The following is a 21,197-nucleotide window of genomic DNA, read 5'->3' as shown; positions in this document are numbered from 1 at the left end:
CTAGATAAAACCTAAGTCAACCCTGTCAGCACTCAGAACCCTCCCAACGGCCACCCCACCCCTACACCTACACAGACAGTGAGGAATTCACTCAGCCCCCAGGGGCTGCTCTCCAGGGCCCCGGAATGTCCGGAACAGTAGTGTCTTTGTTAGTACGGGCGGGGACTTCAGACATCAGCCTAGCAATGTGATTTACGATGAGGGCTCACGAGCTTCTAGAGGAATTCCCGTTCTCTAGAGGAATAAAACTAAAGGTATTCCTGACCCTCCGGGACAGGCTGGTGACTAAAGGTCAGCCATTTACTTACCTTATTTCAGTATGTGATTTGACCCCAAGAAACACTCTGGACACCCAAGGCTCGGGGAGCTCCCCCCTTAACCAGCTCGCGTGTCCAGGCCTCCACTGGGAAGCCCACCCAGTAGAAGCTTCATGTTTGGATTCCGCCCTTTGCACCTTTGGTCAGTTCTAATATGTATCCTTTCACTATAAAGCTGACCTCAGTGCTTTCCTGAGTTCTATGAGTCATTCTAGCAACAACCCACTGAGCGTAGCCAGGAGCTTACAGCTGAAGTGTCTGAAGTGAGGGCAGTCTGGGCAGACCACGCCCTCCCCGTGCGCTCTGCCGCTTTGTACCTGCAGCGCAGGGACCCTGCCTCTGCTCCCTTCTCTCCTCATTCCTCCCGGGGTCAGGCATGCTCCCGCCTCAGGGTTCTGGCTAGCTCTGTCCCACTGCATCGGCCTAGTTAACTCCCTGCTTCATTTCCAGCCTTTTATACAAGTCACCTCATGGTGAGGCCTACGCTAGCCCCCACCCCAAATTCCCTTCACCCCCAAACACCCACCCCTTCTCCTGCTTTACTTTTTCCTCTTTGACCACTATCACCATATCCACTACACACTAAAATTTACTTACCTTATTTCTAATCCGTCCCCTCACCAGAATATAAGCCCTAAGGAGACAGGGATTTTGCTCCCTCCTGTAACCCCATACCTAGAACATCTCCTGGACATACTGAGTGTGCAGTCAATTCCTATTGAATGAACTCCTCTCATATCCCTTAGAAGTACCTCTTAGCCTGACCAGTAGTGGTACAGTAGATAGAGCATCAACTTGGGACACTGAGGTCCCAGTTTGAAATCCCAAGGTCGCTGGCTAGAGCAAGGGGTCACTGGCTAGAATGGATCCCCCTGGTCAACGCACATGTAAGAAGCAATCAATGAACAAATAGTGCCACCACTATGAATTGATTATATCTCATCTCTCTCCCTTCCTATCTCACTCATTCTCTCAAAAAAAAAAAACCCAAAACCCAAGTACCTCTTAGAAAACATGCCAGCACACTCCCACTATAGCTCCCTGAAGGCTGAGTCAGCAAAAACAGGAAAATGAACCACACATGGCTGGAGACCCATTGCTGGGGGAGGTAAGAGTCAGCAAGACCTGAGAGCACGGGTATAGCTCCCGGCCCAGCCAGGGGAGGAGGCATAGGACCCGTCCCAGCCTGGGCACCTGCACGCGGACCTTGGCCGGCCCCTTCCCCTGGGCTGGAGCAGATGTATAAAACTCTCTGGCCATGACCCTGGCCGGTTGGCTCAGTGGTAGAGCATCAGCCTGGCGTGCAGGAGTCCCGGGTTCGATTCCTGGCCAGGGCACACAGGAGAAGCGCCCATCTGCTTCTCCACCCCTCCCCCTCTCCTTCCACTCTGTCTCTCTCTTCCCCTCCCGCAGCCAAGGCTCCATTGGAGCAAAGTTGGCCCGGGCACTGAGGATGGCTCTGTGGCCTCTGCCTCAGGCGCTAGAATGGCTCTGGTTGCAACAGAGCAACGCCCCAGATGGGCAGAGCATCGCCCCCTGGTGGGTGTGCTGGGTGGATCCCGGTCAGGCGCATGCGGGAGTCTATCTGACTGCCTCCCCCTTTCCAACTTCAGAAAAATACAAAAATAATAATAATAATAATAAAATAAAACTCTCTGGCCCTGATCACTGTGGGTAAGGTCCAGGCGGAAGGAGGACGGGAGAGAAATTCCCGCCATAACAGAGGGGTGGACGAAGACAAGACCTCACCAGGCAGGAGTGACTTTTATTGGAAGCCAGAAAACACCCTATTGGGGGTTCATCTATAACCTATGACAGTAAAAAACAAAGAGAACCCAGAACCCAAAGGGCCTGGGGAGTGGAGGAGCAGGCTGGCGGGTCCCGGTCAGGCCACGTGGGGGAAGCGAAGCAGCAGCCCCTCATGGGGCTGTAGTCTCAGGTGCTCCAGCTCAAGAGAGGTGCCTGGCTTACGGCCCGGCTGGGTGCTGAGCTCCAGGGTAACCCTGGCAGGCAGGCTGGTGCTGGAGGGCAGGTCAGGGACCCCCAACATGGCAGACTGACCTACATCCCCAAAATTGAGCACTACCAAAAACCGATCATTCTGGTCCCACTGGCGGATGTAGGAGAAGGAGTCCGGCTCGGAGGAGGAGAGGACCTGGAAGTCACCATGCAGCAGGGAGCGCTCCTTACTCCGATGGAGGCTCAGCAGCCGGAACAGGGAGAGGAGGGAGCCGATGTCCTTATTCTGGCCCTGCAGAGGAAGACACCACAGGAAGGGATGAAGAGCTCCCTGGGGTGCAAACTCCTCCAAGCCACCTGGCCACCGCTGGCTGGTCCGGCCCTGCCCGCCCACAGCCCTCACCTGCACAGTCATGTTGGCGCTCACAGATCCTGTGCTGTTGACAGAGCTGAGTTCATCCCACAGCATGACTGGGGCCTTCATAGGCTGAAAAGCAGGGAAACAGGGCTGGGAAAAGGCCTGGGCCCCGCCCCCTGACTCCCCCCCCCCCTGTGCCCACCTCACCGAGGCACAGCTTCCCACACTCACACCTAACTCCTACTGGACAAGCAGCAAGGCAGGCTCCCGGCTCAGGTCGCAGCCACACTGTCCCCTCAGCCTGCAGGGCTCTTCTCGCAGACAGCCCCACACAGGCGCCCTCACTTCCCTCTAGGCCCTGCTCACTTGTCTCACAGGGTTTCTGGTGGCCCCTCAATATAAAACATGACCACAGCCCCTACTCCCTGACCCCGCACAATGTTTCCTTTCGCATCGTGCCCATCAGCACCTGGTACCTTTATCACACCTGCTGATGGCCTCATTTCACCACCTCCAGTCCCTCTGGACACTGCTGAATCCTCCCTGCACGGCACACAGGACTTAATACGACTAGGTGGAATAAGTCAGTGGCTGGCTCTATAGACATCAGCTCAGATGTCAACCTGCAAGCCCACGGCTAGAGCTAAGCGAGTGCTGAGCAGCCAGAACAAGGAGAGGGGGCCGGGATCCTTATTCTGGCCCTGCAGAGGAAGACACTGCAGGAAGGGATGAAGAGCTCCCCGGGCTGCAAACTCCTCCAAGCCACCTGGCCACTGTTGGCTGGTCCGGCCGCCCACAGCCCTCACCTGCACAGCCACGTTGGCGCTCAGTATTCATGGTCTTACCCCTATCCGACACTCACTGCCATGTACTTCTCTCACACATCTGGCTCCCCCACTAAAGTAGGAGTTCCTAGGAGGCGCAGAGCCTAGCTCAGAGTGCCCACTGTCCAATGAATGAATGAATGAATGAATGAATGAGTGATGGCTACCATACTGAACACATACCAGGTACCAGGCATTGCATTTTAAAGTAAACCAGCATTTAATCCTAACTACACTGCAAGAAATACAGTGTCACAGAAGAGATGACCAGAGAGTGAAACAGCTTGCCAAGGCTACCAACTAGGTGATTAGGAATCAAACACAGTTCCACCCTAAAGTTCACGCATGCCTGTCCGCCAACATCCACAGAACCATCACGATGGAGGAACACACCCTCCCCGACTATGCTGGGGAAGGCAGCACGGAATACCTGTCCAGGAAGGGCCGCTGCCGTGAGGCCAATCTCATCCCCAGAGCTGAACACGGGGGTCCCGGGCAGGGTGAAGAGCAGCAGCTGGTAGAGTCGGAGGAGGTGGGCTGGCACGAAGGAAGACAGCAGGCCCGCCTGAGACAACTGGAGGGATGGGCACACTGGTGAGCCCCAATGCCCATGCCGCCCTACCTCCCAACACCCCTTTTCTCCAAAACCCAACCTGCCCCTGCCCTTGCCCACCCTGTGCTACTCACACTCCAGCTGCACCAGTGCTCGTCGGTGACGTTATTCCAATACTGTGTAACAAGGAATTTCATGTGCTTCCCAGTGCTGTCAGAGGCTGACAGGTAGGAGCTAGTCAACAACAGGTCCTTGGTGTGTCTGAGGAGGTTCAAGATCTGCTGAAGGTTGGAGGATTTGGTCCCTGCAATCAAGACCCTGCAAAGAGCAGAGCAGGGGCCAAGGTTGGCACAGGATAAAAAAGGAAGAACGGAAGGGAAAAAGACCTTTAAATTAGGAACTCCTTCCTTCCGCGGGTCTAGCACTCCACTGAGGGGTCGCCACGTGGAGTGAAGTTGGGGATACAAGGGTCTGGCACTCACTTATCTTCACTGAAGCTCTTGGTGATGTTCTGCCACTCAGACAAGAATAGAGATGCATCCTAGAAGGCAAGAACCAGGGTCTCTACTACTGGGCCCCGGCGAATCCCGCTGTTCTCATCCAGGCTCTGCCTCTCACGTGCAAAGTGAGCTTACCGTCACACTGTCCATATCCCGAACCTGGAACCCATCCACGCCAGCTTGCAGCCAAAAACTCAGAGCGTCCTATGAGGAAGAGGAGCAGAAGAACAGAGGAAAACTATTCGCACTCCGAGGCAAAGGCTCAGAAAACTCCAGCCCATACGAAACCGTGCCTGCCATGTACTTCCCCATAACCTTGGGAGTCCCTTAAACGAGAACCTTAAATTAAGTGGTCTCATTTTTCCATCTCTATTTTTTTTTTGAGAGAGAGAAAAACAGGGACATCAATCTGTTCCTGAATATGCCCCGACCAGAGGTCAAACCAGCAACCTGTGTGGCAGGACAGCGCTCTAACCAACTGAGCCATCCAACCAGGGCCCCACCTCTATTACAAATGTTCAGCCCTTGGTCCCCTCTCATTCTGACCTATCACTGATTTTCTTAGTGATAAAGCATTTCCCTTCTCTACTCCTCCCCACGGCAAAACACGCGCCTTCACCTTTGACAACCACAGAAAAGGCTCAAGAGAGAAAGTGTGTCCATAAACATAACTTCATTTAATACTTGGCATGTGTGGAATGCTGGGATACCCAATTTAGAGATGCAGAAACAGTCTCAGGGGAGGAAGGAGGCACGCCCAAGGCACAATCAGAGAGCAGCAGGAACAGGACCCGAAGGCTAGTCAAGATCCCAAGACACAAGTACTGACTCCTCCCCCAGTGTCCGATGCCTGGGGCGTGGTGGTTTAGAAGCCAGTCAGAGCAAAGCAAAGGAGAGTGGAATGCAAAGTATACCCCAGGGGCATTCTAGAGGAAGATTTGAAAAGAGCCAGCTCTGAGCAGCAGGCCCAGGCCTGAAGCCCTGAGGTTTGCAGCGCAGAGAACACCAGGCCCCGTTCCAACTGCCCCGTTTCCCTCTCCTCCTCTCTGCTCCATGTGCTCTCTCCTCTCGTCTCCATTTTCACCTGAGGCTAGTACTTTTCATGTCAAATTTCCCTTACCAATAATAATTTTTAAGGTTGTTGTCCCGGCATCATTTTTTTTAATTGATTGATTATAGAGAGGGAGAGGGAGCTAAAAACATTGTTTTGTTGTTCCATCCATCTATACATTGGTTGATTCACTGGTTATTCAATGACCTGATCCAGGACAGAATCTGCAACCTTAGCATATCGGAACAGTGCTCCCAACTGAGCCAACCAGCTAAGTTTTCCCTTTATCAATAACATCCCCCCCCAAAGTGAGAAGCGGGCGGGGGGGGGGGGGGGCAGACAGACTGACTCCCGCATGTGCCCGACCGGGATCCACCCGGCATGCCCACCAGGGAGCGATGCTTGGCTCCCCTTGGGTGTTGCTCAGCTGCAACCAGAGCCATTCTAGCGCCTGAGGCAGAGGCCATGGAGCCATCCTCAGCACCTGGGCCAACTTTGCTCCAATGGAGCCTTGGCTGCAGGAGGGGAAGAGAGAGAGGAGGGAGAGGGGAAAGGGTGGAGAAGCAGATGGGCGTTTCTCCTGTGTGCCCTGATCGCACCCAGGACTTCCACAGCCAGGCCGAGGCTCTACCACTGAGCTAACCAGCCAGGGCTATCAATAACTTTTAAAGGGTCCTCCAGTAATTCACTAACTGGTGAACTGGATGACCCCAAGGGTCCTCTAGAAATGTCGGGAGTGTAGGATTCTACCACAGAATCAGGGCAGCCAGCAGTATCAGGATCTGTGCCCACTTTTGTTCTACACGTTCTGAACTGGTCAGTGTCCTGGAACACAGGCATTAGGAGCTTGGGTGACATACAACGCCCCACTCCTAGCCTGCTGGATATAGAGCTTGAACCTATACCTTCAGAGAAGTCAGATTAGAGAAATAATCCTACTTGGACTGTAAATCCCAGGCACATTGAATCCTCTGAACCTTAGCATTCTCATTTACAGTTTGGGGGTATTGATAGGGACCTTGTGTAGGTATGCAGGGGATTAGAACACATATACAAAATACCCTGCATAGTCCCAGACACACAGGAAAACCTCAGTGCTTACAATTTCAGACTGGGCTGTTCTCCAAAGCACATCAAACAAGAACTGGGAAACCAGTCAGGACAGATTCCCACTGAGCAAGGGTTTCCTCTCCCCAAAGGAAGAAAACTCAAATCCAGTTTAACATCTGAGAAGCTGCCTTCCTGGCAGTCACCATCAGAGTCAAGAAAACAAGAAAAATGAGCAGGTCCTAGCCGGGAAAATTAGTTGGTTAGAGTGTCATCCCAATATGCCAAGGTTGCAGGTTAGATCCCAAGTCAAGGTACATACAAGAATCAACCAATGGCCTGACCAGGCAGTGGCACAGTGGATAGAGCGTCGGACTGGGATGCGGAGGACCCAGGTTCGAGATCCCCAGGTCGCCAGCTTGAGCGCAGGCTCATTTGGTTTGAGCAAAGCTCACCAGCTTGGACCCAAGGTCGCTGGCTCAAGTAAGGGGTTACTCGGTCTGCTGTAGCCCTACGGTCAAAGCACATGTGAGAAAGCAATCAATGAACAACTAAGGTGTCTCAATGAAAAACTAATGATTGATGCTTCTCATCTCTCCCCGTTCCTGTCTGTCTGTCCCCATCTATCCCTCTCTCTGACTCTGCAAAAAAATTTAAAAAAAAATAAAAAGAATCAACCAATGAATGCATAAGTAAGTGGAACAACAAATTGATGTTTCTCTCTCCCTCCCCCTTCTTCTCTCTAAAATAAAAAAGCAGCAGCAAAAACAAGGGTGCACTGCTGGGGAGGAGTGTGTCTGCTTGGCTCCAAAGAGCAAGGGCCCGTCAGCAGGAGCGGCGCTAGGGTTACAGAGCTTGCAGTGAAAGGACCCACAAAGGCCTTGCACCTGGCTGCCACCTGCCATCAGCACCAGCACACTTACCTTCATCTTGGTATCTACAGTGTTCATCTGAATGGGGAGGAACCACGAGTTCTGGCCCCTGTAGTTTGGAGTGAGGTCCAGAATGACCCGGATACCTAGAACAATGGAGGAAGAGGCCACTGTGAGAAAGATTTTGGGGTGAAGAGAAAGGAAATCAGTAAATACAAGTCAGTAGCCAATAAAATATTTCCTTTATATTACTTGGTACAAAAGCTTAGATTTGGTCCAGGCCAGAAAGCTCGGTTGGTTAGAGCACAATCCCAAAGCACAAAGGTTGCCAGTTTGATCCCCAGTCAGGGCACACACAGGAACAGATTGATCTATGTTCCTGTCTGTCTGTCTCTCTCCTTTCCTCGCTAGCTAAAATCAATAAAAAAATTTTAAAAAGGGCTTAGATTTGAACCCTGGCAAATCTCAGTTCACTGAAACAGAAATGACCAAGGAGGGGCCTTTAAACCCAATAAGACATGTTTAACAGTGTTACTTAGAGAAGGCTAAGTTATGGAGCTCTGGACTCCCGATCCCCAAAGTGAACACTTTTAAAGTATTAATAGATTTTATCTAGACGCCCCCCCCCCCCCAAGAAACCACTTGGCCCTGGCTGGCTGGCTCAGCAGTAGAGCATCCGCCCAGCATGTGGAAGTCCCAAGTTTGATTCCTGGTCAGGGTACATAGAAGAAGCGAGTACCTGCCCCTCCACCCCTCCTCTTCCCCCTTCTCTCTCTCTCTCCTACTCCCACAGCTATAGTTCAAATGGTTTGAGGGAGTTGGCTATAGGCACTGAAGATGGCTCCATGGCCTTGCCTCAGGCACTAAAATAGCTCGGTTGCCAAGCAACAGGGCAACAGTCCCAGATGGGCAGAGCATGGGCGTGAGGGTTGCTGGGGTACATGCCCGAGTCTGCCTCCCAATTCTTACTTAATTTTTTAAAAATAGAAAGAAACCACTCTTAAGTTTAAAAGCCACCAATTTAGTAAAATCCTGCATTCTGAAAATATGGACCTGAAGCCCAGAAGTGAAATGATTGCACAGCGAGTAGGAAGTCTCTGAACCACTTGACAAATCCATTTTAGGCTGAAGCCTAACAAACCTCCTTCAAACATGCACGAGGAAAACTCAGAGCCAGTCAGGAGTAAACCTGACAAAAGTCCTATCCTGCCTCCCTCTGTCCAGAAAACCAAGTCCTTCCTAGCTGCTCCCTCTCCAACAGGACACCCACTTTTTTTCTTGGCCAATTGCAGGAGGCTGTCAAAATCTTCCTTGGAGCCAAAAGTGGGGTCGATCTGTTGCAAGTCGGTCCTGTCGATGTCATCTTTCTGGTTCTTGTGAATTGGGCCCAGCACAAAGCCCTTCACCTTCAGGTTGCTCAGGTAATCGAGCTTCTCCTTTAGGCCTGAAATAGAGAAAAGCGTTAAAAGTGAGGCCGATATGTGTGGGGGGGCGATCTCCTCTCTCGGAGACTAAGTGTGGAGGCTGAGGCTGGATCAGGAGACGCTGATGTAAGGAGGCTCGCACATTGCTTTAGAAACTGGCTGTGACTGGCTCTGGGCGCCACAAGAGGAAGGGCTGATGCTGAGTCAACTACCCTCGTGAAGGAGGGAGAGAGGGAAGGGGAGGGGGAGGGGGAGAGGGAAGGGGAGGAGGAGGGGGAAATTCTTCAAAGAAAGGAAGGAGAAGCTACGTCCCGGGGAGCGGAGCTGCAGTCGCTATTGGGTGGGGTGGAGAACCGTCCGAGTCAATTCGGGTAAGGAGTCTAAGCCGGTGACCAGTTAAACCAAGGCGGTGCGGGGTGAGGGATGGGGTTGCATCGCCCTCACCTGCTAGGTCGCCCTGGTCCTGGCCCAGGAATGCCTGAAGGTCGCCGATGCGGTAGAGGGCGCCCTTGTGCCACCAGTGTTGCGTGGGCAGCTCGCGGCAGCGCGGCGCCTGCACGATGATGACCACGGCGCCCGCCAGCATGCCCAGCCAGCCGAGCCAGAAGAGCAGAAGCAGCGCCCAGCGGGTGCGCACCCAGCCGGGGCTGCCCGCCACCTTCAGCAGCTCTTCTTTAGACAGGCCCGTGAACTTGGCCGCCGCCACCTCCGCTTCGTCGTCGGCCACCTTGATCTTCACCAGACCGTTCTTCTCCGAGCCGCCCGCCATGACCGCGGACACGGCCGCCTCCGACGCCGCGTTCATCGGCTGCTTCTCGGGTTCCAACTCGTTCAGCTCCACTTCCTTCATGTCGGACTCGGTGCCCTGGCTCATGGTGCCTGCGGAACCGGCAACACGACGCGGTCTGTGATCGGGTAGTGGCTGGATACCGGTTTCGACCTTCCGGCCCCAGAACGGTCTTCCTGGCTTGTGACTCCGTGTAGCTCGGAGACCGAGTCAGCCGCGGGGCGGGGCGGCGCGACAACGGGGAATTGGGCGGGGAGTCCCGCCCCGGCCCGCCCCCGTCTGCCCCTTAAAGTGGAAACTCCAGGGTTGCTCTTTCTGGGACGCTCGGGTGGGCGGGGTAAGGGGTAAGAGTGTCGAGAACAGGCCTCCAACGCCTACGTGGGCCAATTCCTCATATTGAACCCGTCTACCCTCAACGTTCCTGCCAGCCGGACGCTAAGAAGACACCTTAGCACGGAGCCATCTTTAGATGGACCGAGTCTGTGATTTTCACCTGCCCTGAGTTCCCACTGGTCACCCCATCCACCTGAAACTGGATACAGAAAGGTGATATCCAGCTCCATGGGAGTCCCCAGGATCCTCTTCGGAGGCCACACCATCCTCCATATGCCCCTGCCCCAAGGCCACAAAGCTACCTGCAGCTCAGAGTCAGCCAAATTCAGCTTCTATCCTTTTCCCACCTGGCCTTGTCTTCTTAGGCCTCTGGGCCTTAGCCAGACCTCTGTTTCCCCCACAGGGCTTACTCCCACTCCTTCAAGGCTCATCTTGAGTTCAGTTAATACATGAGGCGGCAATTATTTATGGACCGCCCACTACAATACTTTGCTTTATTAACTTTATTGAATTAACTCTAATCCAGTCTTCTCCATGACGTTTTACAATGGCTGTTTGGACAGGGAAGTTGCTGACACTCCATCTTACTCTCCCCTCCCCCTCCCCCAGTTTCTGGCGCCAGGATGTCAGGCAGCTAGGAATTTGACAACCAAGAAACTGATAGGCAACCTCTGGGCTGTAGCAAACATTCCAGGGCTCAGTTAGAGGCATCCACCTTTTTCCTACAACAGATCAGAAGGTGCCATGGTCAGACTCTTCCCTACCTTGCATGTCCTCCCACAGATTATCCTAATCTCCGCAGGTGCCAGGGTTCCCTTACCTCCCCACCATTTAACTATGCTAGGCCTTTGAAGCAGCTGGTGCTGCGGAGGTCTGGAAGACCACCCAAATTCCCTCCACAGAGGTCCCTGAATTGACGGCAAGTGGGGCCGGGTGAGAAGGTTCACAGCAGGGACTGCTAGACAGCAACACCAAGAGCTCCCGACACTCAGGAACTTCCTGTTCCTGAGCTCTGCCAGCTGGGTTATTTTCAGAGAGGAGCGAAAGGAAGTACTTTCTCCCTCTCTTCCCTGGGCTGGAAGCCAAGATGGCTGTGTATTTGGAAGAAGGCAGAAGCCAAGATCTGAAGAAACAGTAGACAAAGGGTACGAAAGGAGAGCCAAAGGTGTGAAAGGCTCATTGTTGGGCAGATAAAATGTATTATGCTCACTTTGTTAAAGATAACATGAGGAGGCCGTCGCCCAGGTGATATTAATGTGTGTTGGGGTAGGCTAAAGGCAGGCAGAATCCTTGTAGCCTGGGGTTTGGTTTTGGGATTAAGCCTTTCCTACCCTTTTTTATGTGGGGTGGTACAATCCAACCATGCCTCAGAAAGTGACTTTGTATTAGAGACTTCCCTATTTTGTATATTGGATTAAGGGTTTGGATTTCTACACTATAAAATGGGGACGGAGCGGGAGTTTGCGCTCTTGGTTCCTGGATGATTAGCATGAGAGAGCAGAGGGAGCAGAGCAGAGAGCAGCGGAAAGAGGCCATGTGGCCAGGAGAAGCAGCCAAGATGGCGGAGTGCTGAGTGAGATGCCAGTTTGTGTAGTTTGTGTAGAGAGAAGGACGGAGATGGGGAACTGAGGAGAATAAGGCTGGTGAGCTAGAAACCTTTGATTCTAGGAAACTCGGATAAGTCAGTGGCTTTGTGAGCACTGAATGTGATTGGGTTTTGGAGCCCAGTGTGTGTTTTTACTTCCCCGCCGGGTGCAAGCTAGGATTAAAGACGATGGCCCACCAGTTTTTGGCTCCGTTGTTTCTTTACCGACTGTCCGAATCCAATGCAAACCTGCATGGGCTGGGCTGCTGTGATTTTGGCCTTGGCCCTGGCCCTGGCTGCTGGCTTTACACTCATCCTCTGCCATCCCCTTCTTCATCCCAAAGCCCATACCCCACCCCGTGCCCTGAGAAAGCCAGAACCAATTCCTAAAGGGAGGCAGGCAGGTGGGTAGAGGTTGGAGTTCAGACCAGTGTTTAATGATGATAAGAAGTCCGAGGTGCCCTGAGCATGCAGTGGAGTGCCAACCAGAGCCTCTGCACAGACTTTACCCCTAGCACGAGTTCAAAGTCAGACACTGAGGTCAGAAGCTGTCCTTTAGACGGTCCAACATAACACCCCCAGGAATGCGGTATCTCACTCACAGTTCCCCTGGCTCAGTAGATAAAGCCAATCCCTTTTGCATGCGATGAAGCGAACCTCCAGTTTATCACCCATCACACCTGCCACAGGGACTGCCCTCCAGCCACATCAGCCTTCGAACACCTGCCAGCCTCACAACAGCCTTTTTCAGGCTTCTGCCTCTCTGTTCTGGCCATTCCCTCTGTGCTTTGCCCTTCCTCTCTGCCACTCTACCTCAGAAGCGCCTATTCATTCAAGACTCAGCTCAAATGACAGCTTTTTTCAACTCCCCCAAAAGAATTACCGTGTCAGACATGCATAAAAGTTGCCTTTTCAATTCCCGGTCAGGGCACAACAGCTCATTGTTCCTGACTCTTTCTCTGTCTCTCTCTTTTTCTCTCTCTGTCCCCTTCCTCTCTTTCACTAAAAGCAATAAATCTGGTGTGAATGAATCAACATTAGACCTAACTGTTGTCAGACCCTCAAAAAAAGAATTACCTTTCATCCGTTGTGTACCTACCTCTGCTACAATTCATATCCCGTTTATTTTCTCTCTTTTTTTTTTTTTACTATTTTTTGTTCTTATTCATCTCCCGTTTATTACATGTCCTTGTCCGAGTGTCTGTTCACACTACAAGACAAGGAGCAGGGACCTTGTGCTGTTTGTCAGTGGACCTGCCTGCTCAGAGGTAGCAGAGAGCACGCACTTGTTTGATCAATTAGTGGATGAACTATATCATTCAAACCCAAATAATTCCCTCGTAGACACAATTCAACAAAAGTACCATGTGAAGATAAAGAGAGAAAAATGAAAAGGAATTTTAACAATATTGTACCTTTTAAAGATGAAGCTGTTCATAGAGGAAAAAACAAGACTTATAATTTGTCAACCAAAATAAAAGTACTAAATGTGGGGGAAGGGGAGGACATAAAAGCAACTAAAGAAAGAGGACAGAGGGTGGCTAGAGTGCCTTAGATCCTACAATGTATGTTAATAAATATAAATTTTAATATTTAGCCCTGGCCGGATAGCTTGGTTGGTTAGAGCATTGGCCCGAAGTGCAAAGGCTGCTGGTTCGGTCCCTGATCAGGGCACATACAGGAACAGCTCGATGTTCCTCTCTCTCCCTGTCTCTCTAACCATTCCTCTCTCACTGAAATCAATCAATAAAAATTTTTTTAAATAAAATATTTGCCCTGGCCAGTTTGCTCAGTGGTAGAGCATCAGCCTGGCATGTGAAAGTTCCAGGTTTGATTTCCGTTCAGGCATCCACTTCTCTACTCCTCCCCCTTCCCTTCTCTCTCTCTCCCTCCCGCAGCCATGGCTCATTCAAGCAAGTTAGCCCTGGGTGCTGAGGATGGCACCATAGCCTCGCCTCAGGCGTTGAAATAACTCAGTTGCCGAGTAACGGAGCAGCAGCCACAGATGGACAGAGCTTGCCCTGTTGGGGGCTTGCCAAGTGGATACCGGTCAGGGTGCATGCAGGAGTCTGTCTCTCTGCCTCCCTGCTTCTCACTTAATAAAAATAAACAAATAATTAAAATAACAGAAACTTAATATAGGAATGCAAAATATATAATTTGTCAAAAAAGAATTTAGCCTTTAAGAGAAGCTGAGACAGCCCTGGCCGGTTGGCTCAGCAGTAGAGTGTCGGCCTAGCGTGCGGAGGACCCGGGTTCGATTCCGGCCAGGGCACACAGGAGAAGCGTCCATTTGCTTCTCCACCCCTCCGCCGCGCTTTCCCTCTCTGTCTCTCTCTTCCCCTCCTGCAGCCAAGGCTCCGTTGGAGCAAAGATGGCCCAGGCGCTGGGGATGGCTCTGTGGCCTCTGCCCCAGGCGCTAGAGTGGCTCTGGTCGCAACATGGCGACACCCAGGATGGGCAGAGCATCGCCCCCTGGTGGGCAGAGCGTCACCCCTGGTGGGCGTGCCAGGTGGATCCCGGTCGGGCGCATGCGGGAGTCTGTCTGGCTGTCTCTCCCTGTTTCCAACTTCAGAAAAATGGAAAAAAAAAAAAAGAGAAGCTGAGACAGCCCTGGCTGGTTGGCTCAGTGGTAGAGCGTCGGCCTGGCGTGCAGAAGTCCCGGGTTCGATTCCCAGCCAGGGCACAGGAGAAGCGCCCATCTGCTTCTCCACCCCTCCCCCTCTCCTTCCTCTCTGTCTCTCTCTTCCCCTCTCACAGCGAGGCTCCATTGGAGCAAAGATGACCTGGGCGCTGGGGATGGCTCCTTGGCCTCTGCCCCAGGCACTGGAGTGGCTCTGGTTGCAACAGAGCGATGCCCCAGAGGGGCAGAGCATCGCCCCCTGGTGGGCAGAGCGTCGCCCCCTGGTGGGCGTGCCGGGTGGATCCCAGTCGGGCGAATGCGGGAGTCTGTCTGACTGTCTCTCCCCGTTTCCAGCTTCAGAAAAATAAAAAAAATAAAAATAATAAATAAGAGAAGCTGAGACAAAGCAAAGAATAAAAGCAGTTCCACAGTTCAGAGGCCAATAAGGACCACGTGAGGCCACGAGCCCTCAGTATTCCACACACTCAGGCTGGCAGATGGAGGGGAAGCTCTGAAATGCAGAAGGCCAAATGTACAAAGTTCTCTCTAATCCCATTGCAAAAAGTCATGTCACATGTTTCCCAACAGAGGACGACTCCTTGATCTTGGCTGAAAGGTAAGGACGTTATTTTTCCCCCAAAGTGTAAAAAAGGATTTCCGAAGAGAGCAAAGAGGGGAGGTTAGTTAGAAACTTAGGAGACTATCTCTGTCCAACAGACGCTGCAGCTCTGCCAAAGCCCAGGGCAGTCTCCCAAAGACACAGAAACAAAGCATCCAGGCTCTGCTTCTAAAGTACCCATCAACCTTGAGCAGTTTAGCCGTCTGAAAAATAGCTGTTGGCTGAAGTGAAGAAACTCAGTGTTTGGAAGTCAAAGAGCAGCTCTGATGAGAGCCCAGGAGGCAGTCCCGCCCAAAGGGGCTGGCTCGGCAGCTGTTACTGAAAGAACTGATGTCGGAACAATGTTTGTTATTCCAAGTCCTGCAGAAGGGACACTGGCTGCTAAAGAAGAGCTGTCTTAGGGAAGGATGAGGAATGTGAGGGGGGAGAAAAGCCAGAAAGATAAAAAGAAATGCAACCAAAGCAATCTCTTAGGAAAATAAACGCACCATCTGAAAAGGATCAGGTACTTAAATAAATTGGATAAAGGCATCCAAGATGGCTAAATGCTACCAGAGCTTTTCAACACCGCAATCCCACAGACACATAATGAGAAGTTGGGATCTCTGATTTCAATACGGGATCTTAGATTTCCTGAACATGAAGTCTCCCTTCATTCCCTGGCTACAAGTATTAGCCCCACCCACATCTGCCCCTGCTCCATTCTCTTTCAGGTCTATTATAGGAAGTCTTCTTAGGGCCTGCATATAGAGAAGGTAGAGAATTTATCAGATGTTATGTGGTAAAAACTGGTATCGTTCTTGATCTTGGGCCAAAAAATATATATAAACCTACAATTAAGATTCCTGCCTGGCCTGACCAGGCGGTGGCGCAGTGGATAGACCATTGGACTGGGATGTGAAGGACTCAGGTGTGAGACCCTGAGGTTGCCAGCTTGAGCACAGGCTCATCTGGTTTGAGCAAAGCTCACCAGCCTGGATCCAAGGTCGCTGGCTCGAGCAAGGGGTTACTCAGTCTGCTGTAGCCCCACGGTCAAGGCACATATGAGAAAGCAATCAGTGAACAACTAAGGTGTCGCAACGAAAAACTAATGATTGATGCTTCTCATCTCTCTCTGTTCCTGCCTGTCTGTCCCTATCTATCCCTCTCTCTGATTCTCTATGTCTTTGTAAAAAAAAAAAAAGATTCCTGCCTGACCAGGTGGTGGTGCAGTGGATAGAGTGTCGGACTGGGACACAGAGGACCCAGGTTCCAAACCCCAAGATTGCTGGCTTGAGTACAGGCTCATCTGGCTTGAGTGCAGGTTCACTGGTTTGGGAGTGGGATCACAGACATGACCCATGGTCACTGGCTTGAAACCCAAGGTTGCTGGCTTGAGCAAGGGGGTCACTCGCTGTGCTGTGCCGGTCAAGGCACATATGAGAAAGCAATCAGTGAACTAAGGAGCCACAACCAAGAACTAATGTTTCTCATCTCTCTCCCTTCCTGTCTGTCTGTTCCTATCTGTCCCTCTCTCTGTCTCTGTCACACAAAAAAAGATTCCTAACAGGTCTTGCTTCATAAATTTCACTCAAGGCAACAAAGGCAGCCTGAAAACTGTTCCTTATAAAATTCCGTTTTGTGCCCTGGCCGGTAGGCTCAGTGGTAGAGCATCGGCCTGGCGTGCAGAAGTCCCGGGTTCGATTCCCAGCCAGGGCACACAGGAGAAGCGCCCATCTGCTTCTCCACCCCTCCCCCTCTCCTTCCTCTCTGTCTCTCTCCTCCCCTCCCGCAATGAGACTCCATTGGAGCAGGGATGGCCCGGGCCACTGGGCACTGGAGAGGCTCTGGTCGCAACAGAGCAACGCCCCGGAGGGGCAGAGCTTCGCCCCCTGGTGGGCAGAGCTTCGCCCCCTGGTGGGCGTGCGGGTGGATCCCGGTCGGGTACATGCGGGAGTCTGTCTGACTGTCTCTCCCCGTTTCCAGCTTCAGAAAAATACAAAAAAAAAAATCCGTTTTGTGTGTATGTGACAGAGACACAGAGAGAGAAAGACAGGAACATCTATCTGTTCCTGTATGTGCCCTGACCAAGGACCAAACCAGCAGCCTCTGCATCAGGATGATGCTCTAGCCAACTGAGCTGTCTTGCCAGAGCTCAGGGAAATCTTTCCCAGTTTTATATTAACTATTACCTGCAACCCACATTTCAAGAATTATATCCATACACTTCCTTTCGTTTCTAGCTCCAAGCCTGTGCTCAAATTATTTAACTGAAATTTCCTCCCTGGGTCTATTTACCTTTCAAAATTCCCATTCCCACCTACAGCCTCGCTAGCTTTGTCTGCCTACTCTAGGACTTCTGGATCTTCCATAGTTTATCTGTTCCCCTTTCTATACATTTTGTTACAACTTTTCAATCATGTACTTGATTGATAAGTACTTAACTGTTGGAGCCCTGCCAGGGAGCTCAGTTAGTTAGAGCATGGTCCTTATATGCCAAAGTTGTTGATTTGAACCCTGGTCAGGGCACATAAAAGAATCAACCAATAGCCTGATCAGGCGGTGGCACAGTGGATAGAGCGTCAGACTGGGATGCAGAGGACCCAGGTTCGAGACCCCGAGGTCGCCAGCTTGAGCGAGGGCTCATCTGGTTTGAGCAAAATCCCACCAGCTTGAACCCAAGGTTGCTGGCTCCAGCAAGGGGCTACTCGGTCGGCTGAAGGCACGCGGTCAAGGCACATATGAGAAAGCAATCAATGAACAACTAAGGTGTCACAATGCGCAAGGAAAAACTAATGATTGATGCTTCTCATCTCTCTCTGTTCCTGTCTGTCTGTCTCTGTCTATCCTTCTCTCTGTCTCTGTAAAAAAAATTAAAAAATTAAAAAAAAAAGAATCAACCAATAAATGCATAAATAGGTAGAACAACAAATTGATGTTTCTCTCTAAGATCAATCAATACATAAAAAAATTTTAAAGCACTTAACAGCTCTGGCCAGGCGGCTCAGTGGATAAAGCATTCTCCCATTGCACCAAGGCCGCAGGTTCAATCCCCGGTCAGGGCACACAGAGAATCAATCACTGAGTGCACAATTAAATGGAACTAAGTGGCACAATTTGATGCTTCTCTGTCTTCCTTTCTCCCTTCCTCTCTCTCTTTCTCTCATCTCTCTCTCCTCTGCTCTCCCTTTCTCTTTCTCCCTTCTTCTCTGTCTCAAATACATGGGGAGAAAAATTTTTTTAAAGGCACTTAATAGTTACTGAGCAAATTAATTTACCACAGTCCACAATACCTGGAATTTTCTCAATATTGTATAGTGTCACTTGTTATGTTGCCCTGGAACACATGGGGACCATACGGCTTTCAAAGGAGCAAAAACTGATTCTTGGTAGAGGAAGGGTATAGGGATCCTAACAGTGAAGACCAGGATGTGATCTCTGGTTCTCATAAGAAACTGCAAGCAGCCTGACCAGGTGGTGGCACAGTGGATGGAGCGTTGGACTGGGATGCCGAGGACCCTGGTTCGAGACCCCAAGGTCACCAGCTTGAGTGCGGGCTTATCTGGTTTGAGCAAAAGCTCACCAGCTTGGACCCAAGGTCACTGGCTCGAGCAAGGGGTTACTCGGTCTGTTGAAGGCCCACGGTCAAGGCACATATGAGAAAGCAATCAATGAACAACTAAGGTGTCACAATACACAACGAAAAACTAATGATTGATGCTTCTCATCCCTCTCCGTTCCTGTCTGTCTGTCCCTGTCTATCCTTCTCTCTGATTCTGTCTCTGTAAAAAAAAAAAAAGAGCCTGACCTGTGGTGGCGCAGTGGATAAAGCATCGACCTGGAAATGCTGAGGTCGCAGGTTTGAAACCCTGGGCTTGCCTGGTCAAGGCACATATGGGAGTTGATGCTTCCAGCTCCTCCCCCCCCTTCTCTCTCTCTGTCTCTCCTCTCTCTCTCTCTCTCTCTGTCTCTCCCTCTGCTCTCTAAAAAAATGAATAAATAAATAAAACTTAAAAAAGAAAAGAAAAAGAAACTGCAAGCAGCAACAGCTCCCCCAACCTCTGGGCTGCGTGCCCTAGGACCAGCTCCCATGTGTATCTGGGCTAGCCTTAGTCCCCCGGCATTTCTAGGTCAGCCGCCCAGAAGACTGTTCTTTTGGGTATAGGTTAACTAGCTCAGCAAGTTGATATCACCACACTGATGTAATGGTTGATGTGATATTAGCCCCATGCTGCTACTGTCCCTAAGCCCAACATCTATCCGCGCCGGTACTGCTAGGGAGGATACAGAAGACATCAGAATTCAGGAGAGGAGACATCATGATTCGGAAGACTGAGGAGACTTCAGAACTGAGGATTCATTAGACTTGAGATGAGGACTGAGGAGACTGGGGGGAGGTGGACATCAGAAACAGAAATAACAGCTGTAGCATTAGGAACAGAAGCAGCAGAGATAAAGCAGCAAATAAAACATTGAGGAATATAGCACCTTGCCTCCGGCTCCTCGTACTTTCTTTCACCTTAGGAATCACACTACCTCAGTCACCCCTTGTAGAGCAGGTGTGCTCCAACAAATGGGCAGCAAGAAAACCTCAGATATCAAACAGGTTTCTGGTCCTCTGTGGGCCACAGTACATAAGAAGATATACAGTATACAAGTGGTCCGAACATTTTATGGAGGGATGGATTAGAGGGGAAATGTCTTTTTACAGCTCCTGTGGAGAGACAATAATGAAAAAAGATTGAGGAACAGTAAGTAACCAGGGATCATTTCACTTGCTTCCTAAGTATTTGCTCTGGGACAATCTTGAGAACCATGTGTGTGATGGCAATAAAGCAAAGTGGTAAAAAGGGCAGGCTCTGGAATCAGACTGCCCTGGATTTGAACCTTGGCTCTTCTATTTCTTAGCTGGGTAACACCAAGCGAGCCACTTAACGTGTCTACGTCTCAGGTTCCGCATTTATAACATTACCTTCATACCTTCCTCCTAGGGTTGTATATCAAGTGAGGTTGTACAGAAGAGCACATACAACGAGCAGTGTAAGTGCTTACAAAACGTGCATGTAGGCCCTGGCAGGGTAGCTCAGTTAGACCACTGTCCCAATAGCCAAGGTTGCAGGTTTGATCAGGTCAGGGCGCAGATAAGAATCAACCAATGAGCCTGACCAGGCGGTGGCGCAGTGGACAGAGCGTTAGACTGGGATGCGGAGGACCCAGGTTCCTGACCTCGAGGTCGCCAGCTTGAGTGCAGGCTCATCTGGTTTGAGCAAAGCTCACCAGCTTGGACCCAAGGTTGCTGGCTCGAGCAAAGGGTTACTCGGTCTGCTGAAGGCCCGCTGTCAAGGCACATATGAGAAAGCAATCAATGAACAACTAAGGTGTCGCAACGAAAAACTGATGATTGACGCTTCTCATCTCTCTCCATTCCTGTCTGTCCCTATCTATCCCTCTCTCTGACTCTGTCTCTGTAAAAAAAATTTAAAAGTCAACCAATGAATGCATAAATTAGTGGAATAACAAAGCAATGTTTCTCTCTTCCTCTCTAAAATCCACAAATTTAAAAATAAAATAAACGTGCATGTACATTAGGTTTCACCACAAAAGACTGATGAGCTAATAATGCTGGCAGGTCTCAGTAACAAGACTGGAACCACCTTGACAATCAGGCGGGAGGCAGCTGTGCAAGAGCATAGCCCTGGGGTCCCTCATCTATCAATATAAAAGGTGGCGTAGTTGCACCTACCTCTTGGGATTTGGGAGGACTAATCAATTCATGCAGCGTGCTTAAAACGGTGCTCCTAAAGCTAGCCGATCTACAAGCCAAGATCCTAGCAAAGTCAGACCAGACCTGCAGGGTCAGGAAAAATCAGACCCTGCCCTAAGGCTCAAGCGGAGCTCCTACGGCCAGACTCACTTCCCAAAATGAATCCATGCAAGGGACCTCCAGCTGAGCTCAGCCCAGCCCAGCCTGGGGCTCAGTACCTGAGTCGCCTCCCGCGCTGGCATCCTGAGCACCTGGCCCGGATTGCGCGCTGGGCGGCTGGCACGAAACTGAGACGACATCAGTGGAGGGTTCAGGAGGTTCGGGATCCATGGAGGCGGACCCTGTATGGGGTTAAGGGTGCGTGTGGGCAAAGGGAGCTCAGGAAAGGGTGTCAGGCAGACGGCTGTAACCCAAACGGAGCATCAACCCGGAATCGGCTGGAGGCCGCCCCAGGCCTCAATGCTCCAGTCCCACCAGCAGCAAGCGGTAGAGAACCTGCCGCAGTGCCGCAGCGCCCCAGTGCCGCACCGCAGTAGGCGTGCCCGCTCACTGCTCTAAGGCGCATGCGCGCCCTTTTCGCGCCGCTTGGGGCGCGCACTTAC

The 21,197-nt window shown here is 51.2% G+C and overlaps 1 protein-coding gene across 1 annotated transcript; it reads right to left on the bottom strand.

Annotated features, from left to right (window-relative positions):
• Nucleotides 1-2,062: 2,062 nt before the first annotated feature.
• Nucleotides 2,063-21,107, bottom strand: SLC3A2 (solute carrier family 3 member 2). Its single transcript, XM_066251789.1, has 10 exons — nt 20,814-21,107; nt 9,350-9,784; nt 8,752-8,925; nt 7,533-7,627; nt 4,647-4,715; nt 4,494-4,552; nt 4,146-4,329; nt 3,889-4,032; nt 2,680-2,763; nt 2,063-2,568 (listed from the first exon to the last, which is right to left on the bottom strand). Exons 1-10 carry the CDS (start codon nt 20,923-20,925, stop codon nt 2,203-2,205), a joined length of 1,722 nt encoding a protein of 573 aa, XP_066107886.1. The 5' UTR covers nt 20,926-21,107; the 3' UTR covers nt 2,063-2,202.
• Nucleotides 21,108-21,197: the final 90 nt, after the last annotated feature.

Source organism: Saccopteryx bilineata, chromosome 1, assembly GCF_036850765.1.
Source record: "Saccopteryx bilineata isolate mSacBil1 chromosome 1, mSacBil1_pri_phased_curated, whole genome shotgun sequence".
NCBI lineage: Eukaryota > Metazoa > Chordata > Mammalia > Chiroptera > Emballonuridae > Saccopteryx > Saccopteryx bilineata.
The sequence above is the reverse complement of the archived record's forward strand: the minus strand, read 5'-3'. Positions and strand labels throughout refer to the sequence as shown.